Source organism: Pristis pectinata, chromosome 1 (genome assembly GCF_009764475.1).
Source record: "Pristis pectinata isolate sPriPec2 chromosome 1, sPriPec2.1.pri, whole genome shotgun sequence".
Taxonomy (NCBI): Eukaryota; Metazoa; Chordata; class Chondrichthyes; order Rhinopristiformes; family Pristidae; genus Pristis; species Pristis pectinata.
The window spans coordinates 135,282,642-135,299,861 of record NC_067405.1 but is presented as its reverse complement, the minus strand read 5'-3'; the positions used below and the strand labels follow the sequence as shown (position 1 = coordinate 135,299,861).

Genomic DNA, 17,220 nt, shown 5'->3' with positions numbered 1-17,220 from the left:
CGGACGACACTAAGATCGGCGGTGTTGCGGATAGTGTGGAGGGCTGTCGGAGCTTACAGAGGGATATTGATAGGATGCAGAGCTGGGCTGACAAGTGGCAGATGGAGTTCAATCCGGAGAAATGTGAGGCGGTACACTTTGGAAGGACAAACTCCAGGGCAGAGTACTGGGTAAATGGCAAGGTACTTGGCAGTGTGGAGGAGCAGAGGGATCTGGGGGTTCATATTCACAGTTCATTGAAAGTTGCCTCACAGGTGGAAAGAGCAGTTAAGAAGGCCAATGGGATGTTGGCTTTCATAAATCGCGGGATTGAGTTTAAGAGCCGCGAGGTGATGATGCAGCTTTACAAAACTCTAGTTAGGCCACACTTAGAGTACTGAGTTCAGTTCTGGTTGCCTCATTATAGAAAGGATGTGGAGGTGTTGGAGAGAGTGCAGAGGAGATTTACCAGGATGCTGCCTGGATTAGAGAGTATTGAATATGAGGAGAGGCTTAAGGTGCTAGGGCTTTATTCACTGGAAAGGAGGAGGATGAGAGGAGACATGATAGAGGTATATAAAATATTGAGAGGAATAGATAGACAGTCAGCGCCTCCTTACCAGGGCACCAATGCTCAAGACGAGAGGGCATGGCTTTAAGGTTACGGGTGGGAGGTTCAGGGGAGATGTCGGGGGAGGTTTTTCTCCCAGAGAGTGGTTGGTGTATGGAATGCACTGCCTGGGGTGGTGGTGGAGGCAGATACATTGGACAGGTTCAAGAGCTTGTTGGATAGGCATATGGAGGAATGTGAGATGGAGGGATATGCAGGAGGAAGGGGTTAGGTAGTGTGAGGGTTTGATGGACGACACAACATGGTGGGCTGAAGGGCCTGTTTTGTGCTGTACGGTTCTATGGTTCAAAATCATTAACTGTAAATTGAATGTCTACATTTAGTTAGTTATAGAACTGTTACACTGTTAGTTATAGAACAAGCATTACAATTCTGTTCTGAAACCTAATAGCAAACTTAAAAAAAAGATCTTTATTAGTCACACGTACATCGAAACACACAGTGAGATGCATCTTTTGCGTAGCGTTCTGGGGGCAGCCCGCAAGTGTCACCACACTTCCAGCACCAACATAGCATGCCCACAACTTCATAACCCTTACGCCTTTGGAATGTGGGAGGAAACCGGAGCACCCAGAGATGGGGAGAACATACAAACTCCTTACATACAGTGGCCAGAATTGAACCTGGGTCGCTGGCACTGACACTAGCGTGCCTGCCCAATAATCTATTGAAACTAGATTCTACTACTCACCTGGGCACTATGGGCAATTTACCTACAAACTTGCAAGTCCCTGGGATGTGGGAGGTAAACGAAGCTCATCAGGAGACCAATGCCAGTTGAGGGAGCTCATGTGAACTTCACACCAGAGGTTGGGATCAAACCTGGGTTGAGGAGCTGCAAGGCAGCAAGCACTGCGAGCTGTGCCACCCTGTGTGGGATTTTTCTGAAACTTTTTTTTAAAAAGGTGAATATGTCAAGGTACAGTAGGGAAGGAAGCATTTTGACCCACCAACTCAGCATCAGTTTTTCCAAAGCTATCCAAATGGTCTCATTTCCCAGCTCTTTCCTCATGTCCCTGCAATTTTTTTCTCCAAGTACCTACTCAATTCCCTTTTGAAGGCTCCTATCCACCCTTTCAGCAGTGCTTCCCAAATTTTAATCATTCATCATGTAAATAAGTTTTTCCACATGTTGCCTCTGGTTCTTATGTCAATTATTTTAAACATGTTTCTCTCTCAACAGTTACTGCTAGATCTGCCAAGTAATTACACCATGCAGACTTATTTTCGAAAACTAGCCTGTTTATTAGTATCTTCACAGTTTAAATTGGTTTATTATCATATGTACCAAGGTACAGTGAAAAAAAACTTGTTTTGCATACCGTTCATACAGATCAATTCATTACACAGTGCATTGAGATAGTACAAGGGAAAACATGCAGTGCAGCTCATAACGAGGTAAATTGTGAGATCAAGAGTTTATCTTATCATACTAGAGAACTGTTCAATAGTCTTATAACAGCAGGATAGAAACTGTCCTTGAGCCTGGTTGTACGTGCTTTCAGGCTTTTGTATCTTCTGCCCAATGGGTGAAGAGAGAATGATATTTCCAACATTATTTCCAAGTTATATGTCATCTGCAAATATCAGAGTCCTAGTATGTCCAAATATCAGTGAGTCTCTACATCCACCAATCAAAATCACCAAGCATCTAAAACAGGAGAGTATAGATAAACCATTTCCATTAGTGGAGTGTTTAAGAACCAAGAGAATGTAGTAAGGGTAAGGGTAAATTTTCTTTAAGCAATGAGTCATCTTGAACTGGAATTCATTGCCCGAAAGCTGGAAGCAGGTTCAACTGTGGCTTTGAGATTTGGAGATACTTAAGGTAGAGAAAAATGGAAGGCTGCAGGAAAAGACCTGGGAATAGGACGCAGTAGGTGGCTTTGGCAGAGAGCTGGGATTGGTCATATCGAATCCTACAGCACAGAAATGGGCCCTTCGGCCCATCACATCCATGCTGACCTTTCTCCCAATCTACACTAATCCCATTTGCCTGTATTAGATCTGGATCCTTCTAGGCCTTGCCTATTGAAATGCCTCAAACATAGTGATTGTAGCTGATTCCACCTCCTCCTCTGGCAGTACGTTTAAAAAACGTTCCCCTATTTCCCCTTTAGAACTCCTTCCTCTCACCTTAAACTGATGCCTTCGTGTTTTTGATGTGGACTAAATCACTTCCTGTCTGCTATAAAGATTCCCTCTCAATTCAATCCTGCATCGGATTTTTTATCCCTGCTCCCATGAGCTTAAATTTCTAATATTCTATTTTATGGTACACCTCTTGAAAGTCACAGGCCACTGCAATTGCTTCCCAAAATAAAAACAAATAAAATTTATCACACATAATTAACTCTTCATTAGTCCATATATGTCCAATGACTTGATTTTCTCCCAGTTCACCATTTCTAGAAGACTTACCATTACTGATATTGAACTGACTAGCCTGCAATTGCCAGGTTTAATCGTCTTTTTGTTTGAACAAGAGGCCTCAACAGTTGCTGATCACATGGTGCCATCCCTATACTTAAGCCAGATGAAAGCTTGCAGCCGGCAAATTACATAAAGGATTGGTGAAGGGAAAATTAAGAGTTCCATCAGACCTGGAGGGAAATTTTTTGAATTTGTTGGAAGGGTGGAATTTCAAAATGCTACTGGTACAAAGACTGGGTTAAAGAGACTGCTGAGTCTTGAAGTAAGTGTTGAAACTGAAAACTTCAGTAAATGGCTGCAATAAATCCATTCTGCATGGGACTCTGATTATAAATAAACAGCAAAACTACATGTAATATCACAAATCACATTGCAACAATAAACCCACTTCCCTTATTCACAAATTATAGCAACTTTAAGATGCCATAACCTTGAAAAGGCTTTGGTTTAATGAACTATTTATTATAATTAATTCTGAGTTTTCCTTATATAGGAACAATTTTGTAGAACTTGATGCTTAGCAATTTTATCATAACATTTAAAAACCCGAAATTAAAAATGGAGGAAAAGAATAGGAACTCAACTCCCAGTTTTTCCTGCGCTGGGAATGACAGATCCTATTATCCCAAAGTAAGTTTTGTTTGTGAACACTGAGGAGTTGCTTTTAAAACATCCTGCTCATGCTGCATGTGTTCAACAAAGGAAACTGAAATGCAAATTGTAAGTTTACAGTTAATGATTCTAGCAGGAATCATCTGTGAACTGCAGATGTGTTTAGGATCATATTAATCATGCTGGATGCCAGAATCACAATGGAGCAGACAGTCACTACAGAGAAAATCAGGGTAGACAGATACAGCCCCCAGGAACTTAGTATGAATGTCCTCATTTAATAAGTGTACTGCATAGGGATCCCCATGAGACCAACATGAACAATCAAGAAAAAGGGAAGCACAAGAGCAAACTATTTGCTTGGCAAAACACAAGGATATATAAGGCACACAACATTCTTAAGCAGTCCCTCAGGACTGAGGATGACTTGCTTCCATTCTTGTCTTGTTGGTTCTGCAGTGGTGAACGAGACCAATATAGGAACCGCAGGCCCTTCCAAAGATGGGGCAGGAGGTGATGGATAGAATGGACAAGTGTGTAGCTTGTGAGGTGGGGCACTCCTTCCTCTTGTGCATCAGATCAAAGCCAGAAGCTCCTGCTTCCCTTCAAAAAAAAATTTCGCACCTGCACAATGCAGCCATGCAAAAGTAGCAGGTTTTCTTCCTGAGATTTGTGGGGGGCAAAATTTATCGCCACTGTACTGAGATTTGCCATCACTAAATTACCTTGGTATCACAAGTTGCTTTACTGCAAATTGTCTAATTCAACCAACTACTCTTTAAAAACAGTTACTTGCTCAACTTTTTAAGAAGCAAAGCATTCCACAGTACATGACAATGAAAAAACTCATTCCCTCGCCTCAGTCTTTGTGAAGATTTTAAATTCACTAGCACCTTAAACAGAATGCATAGCCTTTCTTAATATGCATAAAATCTTTCTTTTTTTTATTCAAATAAAGTTTTTTCCAACACCTCTCCTCCACCAGGCGGAAAGCATCCCAGTCTCAACCAAAATCAAACATTAGCTTACTAAGTCTACAATGGATGTTCTAACTAATCACCCAAATGTGCACTCAATATCTAATAACCTTATACAAATTTACTGTAACATTATTGTTTCACTACTCTAGGCCCCCATTCTAATTTGGCCAGCCACTTACATGGTTTTACACCATTATAATTGCATTTTTAGGGTGTTTTGTAGCCCTGTATCTTTGTCCGTGCATGTTCTCAATATCATTCCACTCAATGCTTTCTTACTCCCTTTCCTTCCAAGATCTTTCAGAAGAGACGCTAGACCAAGGTCCCGTTTATTGTCTTAGATGCGACTATTTCAATGAGCTGAAAGATACCCCCATTTTTCTGGCCAACATTTATCCCTCAGTGAGGATCACTGAATCACATTACTTGGTTATTATTGCACCTTGTTTATGGGAGCTGGCTGTGTAAGGATTGTTGGCCGAGTTCCCTTCAAGCGACTGTACGTCCAAAATACTTCAATGCCGCAACAGAGTCTGGGATATTCAGAAGTGATGCATGGCGGTATAGAAGCAAAAAACTCTTTCCAGATACGTCAACAAGGTACATTCTAGTAACTGATATCTTTTTCTCTTTTAAACTTGCAGATTTCAGTAATAGCCTTCTCAGTGCCAAATCGTAAACATCAGTAAAGTCATTTCAGTCTTAACATGTTTCAGATACATCACCTTTCAGTGCAATACTGCAGAATAAGTGTTCTAATTTCAATGTATGACAAACAACCACCAGATAAACATCCCTTTAAATCTAAAAATTGGGGCAAATCAATGAAACTGTCACTAATAAAACCAATGCAATGTTCAGTGCAGCAGCACTTAAATATCAGTAGTGACACAAAGAGAACTCCCTAATTAAGATTCCAACATTTAATAATTTCAAAAATAAATTGTACTTAAATCTATACATTAACGATAATTGAGGTTTTTCCAGTTATGTGGATGAAGAAAGTTTAAATGATGACATAGTGCCAACTTGATTAGAATGAAAGATTAACCATTGCATAAGGAGAACTAGCAAAAATATCTGCCATACTTAGACACGCAATGTTTTATTTTCACCTTTGCACTTATCTTGATTTTACAAGATTATACTTTCTATTAGTTATAAAGGGTAATGCGTGCAGCATTACAGAGCAACCCAAAAGCAGGTACGACAATACCTTTTGAATAATTTGGGTTGTTACCATCAACCTAAGAAAAGTCATTTGTTAATCTAGTGGACGGATACTATGCCAAGTCAACAGATAATCCAACTCTTATCTGCAACTAGAATGAATGCTTTTTGGTGCAAATTCCCAATGCTCACCTTAGACTTTATTGCTTTTTTTTGTAGCATTCAGTACATGCAACTGACTTCCAGGAAAGATGCTGAGAGAATTAGAATGCTTCAAAATAAACCCACATAAGTAGCTAGTTGAGAGCATATTGTAAGGTTACTTAGTGAAACAGGTGGTGCACTGAGATAGATTTTCATGGAAAACGTGGAGTTTTTCTTCAAAATATTAAAATGTGGGGTTCATGACATTCTGTAAGATATAATCAATGACTGTTTCTCATATTATGCTTTTGATTTTAAGATGCTAGGCAGTCAATGCTAAATCTCAAGCAATGACAACAGTCTAAAAATGAAAGGAGTGAATACACCAATTGATCAGCAGAAATGAAAGCAAATGATCAAGATTTTTAACTTTGAAAACTGTTTTTGGAGAAGTTCACTGCAGCCATATAGAATTTCAAATTATGTTCCCAAACATGGTGTCTCAAGCACCAGAGAATGTATTTCCAGTCATATAAAAGTAGCATTGCTGTTGAGTTAGGTGAGAGGTTTCTCCAGATTCCTATACATTAACTTACCAGCAACATGGGAAACATTTCCTTAGGTTATAACATAATTTTTCTTTGGCAACTATCACCACCAAGCAGGTGTGGTTAGATGTAACAATTTCTGCAGGGAGCCCCCACCCATAAATCAGTAACTAGATCAGGCCAGTAAGCTGGAGAGTACACATGCACTGTAGGCGACAAGAAATGTGTTGCCCAAATTACATTTAACTCCAGCATTAAAAAAAATCAGACAATTCATCAACATCAGAAAAAGGAGCAACAAGTAAAAGTCATTCAATCCCAGCTTCCCCTCTCACTCACATTCCCACTTAAAATGTGTTCAAACTGTTGTAAGGACAGAAGAGGTTGAAAATAAAGTCCACGCTTCTGGTTTCTTTCTCAAACAAGCAATTTAACCTGTTTATTCTGAAACTGCTTAGTGCCAGCCTTTTACTGCCACTAAACTTAATGCTTTAAGTTATTGCTTTAACTGTTTAGTTTATGGTAATCCAGGACATTATCCATTCCCTGAATACCTCCATCCTATGAGTTTATTTTGTCACTTAGAAAGGTATCACATTATCCTTTAATATTTCCCTTTATTATGCAACTTCAGCATTGCTGAAGCCACACTTTGCTGTATTTTGCAGCAATGTCACAATTGCAGTACAACTTTCATGTCTGATGTCAATCTAACTCAGGACAGCAATGGCAAGGCTTCTGTTGAAAGAGAGTCGCACCCTTTAGATTAGGCAATGCATAGAGTCAACAGAGTGCATTATTAAAAGTAGTACAATTAGATCCTTCTGAACACAAACTTATCCCAAATTTATACAAGCACATCTGGGCTGAAGATAGTTCTACATATATGCACCAAACATTTAAAATTTAAGAGAGCAGATTTCTGCATTCCTCTTGGAACCAGCATACACATAACTATCTTTGTCATGCAACGGGTCAAAAGGTAGATCAGAGACCACTGGAACTTCCACTTCTTTATGTGGCAGAAATATCTCCAAGTTTCAAAGGTGTAGTATTATAAGGGTAGATGATGATAAACCTTGGTAAAAGATATGGCAAAGAAACAGCTGAAGGACAGAGAGAGAGCGTGAGAGATTACCACCTCAGCAGGAGAAGGCCCTGTTCCAATGGTGGAATAATTGGAATATTATTGTCACTTGTTCCGAGGTACAGTGAAAAACTTGTCTTGCATACCATTCATACAGATCAATTCATTACACAGTGCATTGAGGTAGTACAAGGTAAAACAATACAGAATGCAGAGTAAAGTGTCACAGCTACAGAGAAAGTGCAGTGCAGGTAGACAATAAGGTGCAAGGTCATAATGAGGTAAATTGTGAGGTCAAGAGTCCATTATCTCGTATTAGGGAACCATTCAATAGTCTTATAACAGTGAAAGAGAAGCTGTCCTTGAGCCTGGTGGTACATGCTTTCAGGCTTTTGTATCTTCTGCCTGATGGGAGAGGGGAGAAGAGAGAATGTCCCAGGTGGGTGAGGCCTTTGATTACGCTGGCTGCTTTCTCCAGGCAGCAAGAAGTATAGACTTCAAGTCCATGGAGGGGAGGCTGGTTTCTGTGATGTGATGAGCTATGTCCACAACTCTCTGCAGTTTCTTGCAGTCACGGGCAGGGCAGTTGCCATACCAAGCCATGCTGCATCCAGATAGGATGCTTTCTGTGGTGCATCGATAAAAGTTGGTGAGTGACAAAGGGGACATGCCAAATTTATTTAGCTTCCTGAGGAAGTAGAGGCATTAGTGAGCTTTCCTGGCCATGGCATCTCCATGGTTGGACCAGGACAGGCTATTGGTGACGTTCGCTCCTAGAAACTTGAAGCTCTCAACCCTCTCGATCTCATCACCATTGATATAGACAGGTGCATGTACACCACCCCCCTTCCTGCAGTCAATGACCAGCTCTTTTGTTTTGCTGACATTGAGGGAAAAGTTGTTGTCATGACACCATTCCACTAAGCTCTCTATCTCCTTCCTGCACTCCGACTCATCGTTATTTGCGATACGGCCCACTAGGGTGGTATCATCTGCAAACTTGTAGATGGGGTTCGAGTCGAATCTGGCCATGCAGTCATGAGTGTATCGGGAGTAGTTTAATTCAGGAATGATTGAGCAAGGGGGGTTATGCCTTGGAGGGTTCCTTGACTGAAGCAAGATCAAGTTTAGTGTCATGGGTATACATACCCGGGGTATAAATGCCATGAAAATTAGCTTTCTGCAGCAGCAGCAGTGCATTACAAACATGACAAACATAGATTAACATAAATTATATATAACCTGCATGACAAAATAAACACAACAACATTAGCGCAAGTTGAGAGAGAGAAAGAAATATTGTCCTAGGTAGTGTTAGGGTTTTTCAGGTCAGTTTAAGAACCTGATGGTAGTGTCGAGAAGAGACCATGGCTTGAATGGTGGGGGTCCCTGATGATGGATGTTGCCTTCATGAGACCGCCTCTTGTAGACATCCTTGATGGTGGGGAGAGCTTTATCCGTGATGGAACTGGCCACGTCCACTACTCTCTGTAGACTCGTGTGTTCCTGTGCATTGAAGTTTCCAGGCTGGAACCCCAGTCAGAATGCTTTCCACTGTACATATGTAGAAGTTTGTCAGAGTGTTTGATGACATGCCAAATCTCCTTAAACTTCTAAAGAAAAATAGAGACACTGGTGTGCCTTCTTCATGGTTGCATCTATGTGCTGGGTTCAGGATAGGTCCTCTAAGATGTTGATACCCAGGAACTTGAAGCTGCTCACTCATTCCACCGCCGACCCTTCAATGAGGACTGGTGTGTGTTCACCTGACTTCCCCTTCCTGAAGTCCACAATCAGTTCCTTGGTTTTGCTGATGTTGAGCACAAGGTTATTGTTGTGACGACACTCAGCCAGCTGACCTATCTCATTCAACTGCTGATGGATGAACAGGACTTGATGCAAGCTATGACAAAACCAGGTGTGCATTGGAATAGTCAAGACTGGAGGCAACCAAAGCATGAAGTTTTCAAGCAGATGAGCTGAGGCAGGGCAGAATAGAATAGGTAGCCTTAGCATTAGCACAGGTATGTAGCCCACAGTTCAAAATCCAAACTGTAAATCACAGAAATATCAGCAGATCTGGCAGCATCTTGGAAAGAGGTACACGAGCCAAGGATTATAGTCTGGTTCAGTACGAGAACAATTAGAGAGTAGGACAGTTAGGGATCAGAGTTTGTGGCAGGGATGAAAGACAATGGCTTCAGTCTTCCCATTATTCAGCCAGAGGAAATTTATGCTCATCCATTATTTGATGCTGAACCAACATTCTGATGACTTAGAGATAGTGGATGGAACAAGAAGTGATGTTCAGGTAAAGCTAAGTGTTATCAATAAACATGTGGACAGTTACACCATGTTTTCAGATGATGTCACTGAGTAGTATATAGGTGACAAAAAGAAGGGGGGAGGGCAAGGATACACCAGGTGGTTCTGGACCAAGTGCAGGTAGAGAAGCATTTGATGGTGATTCACTGACTATGACCTGACCTGACAGATAACCAAAAGCTGTTCGGTCAATTGTTGTACACAGGTCAAGAAGGAACAGATTATCTTTATCACAATCAGATAGGATGTTATTAATGGCTTTGACAAGAGCAAACTGAAACTCTGGTGGCAGGGGAAAAAGAGAGGGATAAACAGTTGATTAAAGGATTTCACTCCTGGGGGGAAAGAACACTGTGGTACGAGCTCAGCCTAGTTTTTTTTTTGTTCCTTATTTTTCTTTCTCTGGGAGAAGAGGACGTGCCAAGCTTGACCTGCCAGGGATGGCCTCCTGCTCTGCAATGTGCAACTCCCACATTCTTTTGTCTATGTTCTCACTCTCTAACTGCTCTCATTCACTCACCAGATAACCTTGTTTACAGCTTACCTTTATGGTCACCCTATCAGAGACATTCCCCCTACTTCACCCTCTCTGTAACCTTATAAGATTCTTTTGTCTTTTCAGTTCTGACAAAGGATCAGTAACTTGAAACGTTAGCTCTGTTCCTCTTCCTATAGATGCAGCCTGACCTGCTGAATATTTACAGAATTTCCGGCATGAAACTGGTTTGGAATTAACACATTAATGTGTTAATTCTGGTAACCAGAAGATTAACTTTAATCTTCTGGTTACCAGCTGTAGCACAGTTGGTAGCATTTATACCCCATGTTAGAAGAATTCGTGGATAAAAAGCAGTTGATACTACAGTGATCGAAGGCACTCAAGCCTCTGGATTGGGACTCAAGCGTAGAACCTTCTGACTTAAATGAGCAGCTTAGCAGAGATGAATGCGTAGATGAATAGCTATTTCACTACACTATACATGAGCAAGCAATTGTGCTCTGCATCCACTTTCCCACAAAGTCCAGCACACAAGCTTAATGCTCTCATTGCTGCCATGTTGAGAACGCCATAAACACCTGGCTTGATACCAAACATAGACAAAGTACATTCAGTCACACAGCCAAACAACACACTATGACTGTACACCCTGACATTAAATCGATTATTTGATGGTGCCATTATACAAATATTTGCTAGTCTTTGGTCTTCTGCGCACTAAACGTTTCCCGAACAATTTCAATGGCACACGTTGTCAACTCCTCAGTAATTATATGGAATTCTTATTTTACCCATTTTTCACTGTACTAAGTAAAATAAAGCCTGCAACCTAGGATTTATGGTGTTATGGATCTCTTTACTCCTTCTGTACCAAACAATTTATTAGCTTCTCACTCAAAACAAAATATGTGCTGTTCATCATGCCTCAGGTTCCACATATTCAAGCAGCATCCAGCTCCAATGATCCAAGCAAGGCAAGCACCTTAAGGCCCAAAACACTATTTATAATTTCCTCTCTTACCAGGTTGGACACGTGATTGCAAATGGCTAATTCCAACACCAATGTTTATCAAGAACGAGGATTAGTGCCTTTTAAAGGGAACTAGAAAGGCATCTGAGAGAGAATAATTTGCTGAAGAGAGCTGGGGAATGAATATGAACACTTGGACAGGTACATGGCTAAGGAAGGTCTAGGGGCCAAACACAGACAAATGGGATTAGCTCTGGTAGACAACTTGGTTGGCATGGATGAGTTGGGCTGAAGAGCCCGCTTCCATGCCACAGCTCTGTGACTCTATGACTTATGGGATTGCTTTTCTAGGAGCTAAGTTAACGATGGGCCAAAATGGCCCCTTCTCATACTGCTAATCTACTCGCAATCTTTCCTCTTCCCTCTCGGTGCTGATGCAAGGTCTCAACCCAAAACCGTGGCATACACCTTTTGCCTCCAAAATGCCGCTTGACCTGCTGAGTTCTTATAGAGTCATAGAACAATACAGCACTGATACAGGCCCTTCAGCCCATTGAGTCCATGCCAACAAGGTGCTCACTCAGCAAGTCCCAATTTCCTGCATCCCTCCAAGCTCTGCCCCTCCATGTACCCATCCAAGTACTTCTTAAATGATACTATTGTACCTGCCCTAATCACTTCCTCTGGCAGCTCGTTCCATATACTCACCACCCTGTGTGAAAAAGTCTCTTTTAAATCTTTCCCCCTCTCACCCTAAATCTATACCCCTAGTTCTGGACTCCCCAAAGCTGGGGAAAAGACTGTAACCATATCTATGCCTATCACAATTTTAAACATTTCTATAAGGTCACCCCTCATTCTCCTACGTTCCAAGGAATAAAGACCTAGCCTGGCCAACCTCTCCCAATAGCTCAAGCCCTCTAATCCTGGCAACATCATTGTAAATCTTTTCTGCACTCTTTCCAGTTTAACCACGTCTTTCCTATAACAGGGTGACCAAAACTGTACACAGTACTCCATGTGTGGCCTCACCAACTGCAACATAACATTCCAACTTCTTTAATCAATGCCCTGACTGATGGCAAAACACTGATTGAAAGGTAAAACACCTTTTTCACCACCTCGTCTACCTGTGACACCACTTTCAATGTACTGTGCACTTGTACTCCTAGGTCCCTCTGTTCCATTACACTCCCTAGTGCACTACCATTCATAGTATATTTCCTACGCTGGTTTGACTTTCCAAAATGCATCACCTCACACTTATCTGTATTGAGATCCATTTGCCACCCTTCGGTCTAACTGATCAAGATCCCCCTGTAATCTATGATAACCTTCTTCACTATCAACACCACCCCCTAATTTCATGTCAACGACAAACTTACTGATCAAGCCTTGTGCATTTGCATCCAAATCATATCACACACGTATCCAAGATGGCGCCAGAGCATGACGACTCATTGCAAGCTGCTCTCTGCAGATCTACTCATTACTTTTACTATAATCGTTCCACACGTTTAAATTCAAATTCTATGTCACTAAATATAACTAATAATGTTCTTTTAAATCTTCTTACAGGGCTGGTGATCTTCTGACCTCCAGGCTGTATTTTGTTATTGTTTTTACCCTGTACTACCTCAATGCACTGTGTAATGAATTGATCTGTACGATCGGTATGCAAGACAAGCTTTTCACTGTACCTCGGTACAAGTGACAATAATAAACCAAAACCAATAACGAATAACAAGAGTCCCAACACCAACCCCTATGGCACACCACTAGTCACTGGCCTCCATTCCGAGAAACAACCACCACCTTCTGCTTCCTACCTCGGAGGCAATCTTGAATCCACCTAACTAACTCTCCCTGGACTCCATGGGACCGAACCTTCCAGGCCAGCCTACCATGCGGGACCTTCCGGCGTCCTGTCGTTTTAATCCTAAATGTAATCTCCAATCACAGGCACCAAATAAGCATATAAACCACCATTCTTGCGATCTTGACAACTCCTAAACGGGATCATTTATTTATAACCCAATTATACAACAACCTCCTCGGGTTTTTCCAGAGCAAGACAACTGCAGACAACAAACAAAGGCCTTTAACAGCTGCTGCAGTGACAACTGCTGTGGGCATGCATGTCCTAAAACCGAAAGTGCATTTGTAAAGATCAGGAGTGAAAAGGACGACAACAGTCCAATAATAATAATAATAACAGCGATTTTTGATTGTTGTTTGCAAACTTTTTGGGATGCTCACCTTGCACTTCCTCGACGCCTTCTGCCAGCATGTCCTTGGTGAAGCTGGAGAGCTGGCCTGTCAGGGAGGAGAGGCTGCCGCCGACCTGCCCCAGGCCCGAGCTGATGCCCCCCAACCACGACATGATGGGGGTGGGGTGGGGTGGGGTGGGGGGCAGTGCGGGGCTCAGAGGGGACACCCGTCCGGCAGGGCCACTCGACTCGGGCAGGGGGAAGCGCGGGGTGGCCGCAGCCTGCGCCACCGGTGTGACCACGCTGGGAGAGAGGCGTCCGGAGGCCGGCGCTGGGAGAGCGATCAGGCGGGCGGCGGCGGCGGTGGTGGTGAGGGCCGGGCCGGACCGAGCCGTCACTCGCCCTCAGCCCGCCATCGTCCTGCCAACTCAACGTCCGCCATATTGTCGGCGTCAGCAGCCGCCCGCCGCACTGCATCCTGGGTGCCGCAGCGGGGCCGCATAGACCACTTTCACCGCCGCCATCTTGGGAGCAAGGATTCTGGGAACGCATCAGCAACTGCTGTGGAGGGACGGCGAATTCTTCGCACCGGTGTATTGAAACACACGAGTGAAGCTGAGGAAGCGTTCGGCTCCCCATCTTCCAATTATGCCAATTTTTTCGGCAGGTTCATCCATTCCCCCCCCCCCACAAAAAATATAGAGTCCAAAAGGTGCAGATCCTTTGGGCTGGGGACGTTTTCACATGGAACGTACTCGCTGTCACAGAGTTGAAAAGTTGGGTTTATTGCCATATGCTCAGCGCATGTATGCACAGGTGCAATGAAAAACTTACAGCAGCATCACAGGCACATAGCATCATTTAAGCAGCATTCGCAAGAAAAACATAAATTAAACGTAAATTTATGCAAGAAAGAATTACAATTAGAACAAAAGAATCAACGTCCATTTTAGTGCAAAGTAGTCAAAGCGGTCCGAATGTTGCTAAGCTGTAGTGATGAGGGTTGTGCCGGTTGTTTACCTAAATATCTTATATCTTGTTTCAAGAACCAAATGGTTAAAGAGAAGTAGCTGCTCTTAAACCTTGTGGTGTGGGACTTCAGGCTTCTGTACCTGCTGCCCGATGGTAGCTGTAAGAAGATGGCATGGCCCAGATGATGGTTTTCGTTGATGATGGATAGTGGACATAGAGTAATACAGCACAGAAACAGGTCCAACTGGTCCATGCCAAACAAGATGCCTACCTAAGTGATTCTCATTTGCCTGCATTTGGTCCATATCCCTCTAACCACTCCGATCCATGTACTTACCCAAAACTCTTTTAAATGTTGTTATTGTACCTGCCTCAGCCACTTCCTCTGGCAGCTCGTTCCATATACTCACCACCCTCTGCATGAAGAAGTTGCTGCTCAGGTCCCTTTCAGATCTTTCACCTCTCACCATTAACCTCTTGAAATACACAAGTGAAATTGAGGATGCAATCAGCTCCCCATTTTCTAATTATCCCAGTTTTGTCGGCAGGTTCATCCATCCCAAAATAATATAGTCCAACAACAAAATACTGCCAATCCTTTGGGTTGGTCACGTTGCTTGCATATCCAACACAAAATTCCTGATTTAGAGCCTCTGTTCTGAGCTCTGTCATGGGAAGAGATTGCCAGGTGGTAATCTCCAGTGATAATTACCAGGGAAAACCTACATGAAAAAATGTAACATCCCCACTGACTCTTGGGAATCCCTGACATACGAAGGACCACTCAGAATGAAGATCGAGAAACTCAAGTCGATGCATTGGGAGCACCACCTCACTACCCATCCATCTGTTCCATCATGCATTGAGTGTCCCATATGTGGAAGACTCTGCCATCCCCACACTGGCCTCGTCAACCATCACAGAACACACAAAACCAAGTTCTTCCACAGATGCGGTCTGACTTGCTCAGTATTTCCAGCATTTTCTGTTTTCGTTCTAGATTTCCACAGTGTGTTTTTATTTTATTTTCAAAAACCGGAGTGATAAGATAGATAAGATATCTTCAATAGTCAGATGCACATTGAAACACACAGTGAAATGTATCTTTTGTGTAGAGTGTTCTGGGGGCAGGCTGCAAGTGTCGCCATGCTTCCGGCACCAACATAGCATGCCCACAACTTCCTAACCTGTACATCTTTGGAATGTGGGAGGAATCCGGAGTACCCGGAGGAAGCCCACGCAGACACAGGGAGAACGTACAAACTCCTTACAGACAGAGGCCGGAATTGAACCCAGGTCGCTGGCGCTGTAATAGCGTTGCACTAACCGCTACACTAGCAAGTCATCCTCAATCCCGAGGGACTGCCCACGAAGAAGACGACACCTCCTGCCTCCTTGTCTCTTGTAAGGACGCCATTCCTTTCTCTCAGTTTTTCTGTCTTTGCTGCATCTGTGCATATAGATATCTGGTCACCTGTCACTTCAAATGTACATCCCATTCCCTCTCTCTATATTTGTGCTCCAACGGTGTTTCAGCCAAGCTCAATGTAAGTTGGATGAACAGCACTTCACCTTCTGACTTGGCACATTACAGCCTTCAGTTCCCAACGCTGAATCCAACAGTTTCAGATAACCATCAGTTCCATCCTTGCGTCTCTCATCTCTTGCATTCGGTTGTTTCTCTCTTTCTTCTGATATCTCAGATTTCATTTATTGGCTCTGAATTAAACCTCCTCCAGCCATTGCGTTTGTTATTCACCAGACGTTAGCACCACAAACACTTGTGTTATTCAATCTCACCTGGTCTCTTTCTTTCCCTGAAAAAAATTTCCTTTGTGGCTCCCATCCACACCACCAACCACCCACCGCCACACACACACATATATTGTGATCGATGGAGCCCTCACACGCATCTCCTCCATTTCCTGCAGTTCTGCTCTCACCTCACCTGCCCCCAGACAGGATAGGGATAGAGTTCCCTTTGTCTTTATCTCTCACCCCACCTGCCTACACATCCTGCACATCATTCTTCGACAGTTCCACCAGCTGCAACGTGATCCCACCACCAGGCATATTTTCCCCTCCCCACCCCCTTCTGCTTTCCACAGGGGCCATTCTCTCCATGACTCCCTGGTTCACTCATCTCGTCCCACCCGTTCCTCCACTCCCTTCCCCCAGCACTTTCCCCTGCAATGGTAGGAGGTATAAAACACCTGCCCCAACACCTGTCCCTACACTTCCCTCTCACCACCATCCAGGGCCCTGAATAGTCTTTACAAGTGAGGCAGAGATTCACATGCACCTCCTTCCACCTTGTCTATTGCATTTGGTGCTCTCAACGTGGCCTCCTCCACATTGGGGAGACCGAGCGCAGACCATTGACCGTTTTGCCGAGCACCTGGGCTCCATCTCTCATGGCCATCTGGAGCTCCTGTTTGCTAGCCATTTTAACTCCCCTCCCCATTCCCACACTGACCTGTCTGTCTCAGCCTCCCCCACTGCCAGGATGAGGCCAACTGCAGTCTAGAGGAACAACACCTCATATTCCGTCTGGGTAGTCTACAACCGGATAGTCTCTAATTTCAGATAACCTGCTCTCTGTCCCTTTCTCTCTGCTCCTGGTTTACCCAGCTCCTCCTACACACACCCAACAACCTGTG

General features: G+C 43.3%; 1 protein-coding gene across 2 annotated transcripts in view; it reads right to left on the bottom strand.

Moving 5' to 3' along the window:
• Positions 1-14,045, bottom strand: part of trip11 (thyroid hormone receptor interactor 11) — a 102,719-nt gene extending 88,674 nt beyond the window's left edge. The window contains exon 1 of one of the 2 annotated variants that reach the window (XM_052014776.1): positions 13,638-14,045. In XM_052014776.1, coding sequence (XP_051870736.1) covers positions 13,638-13,761 — 124 coding nt within the window. In that variant the 5' untranslated portion in view covers positions 13,762-14,045. The remainder of the gene's footprint in view (positions 1-13,637) is intronic. The other variant, XM_052014785.1, reaches the window with a different exon arrangement.
• Positions 14,046-17,220: the final 3,175 nt, after the last annotated feature.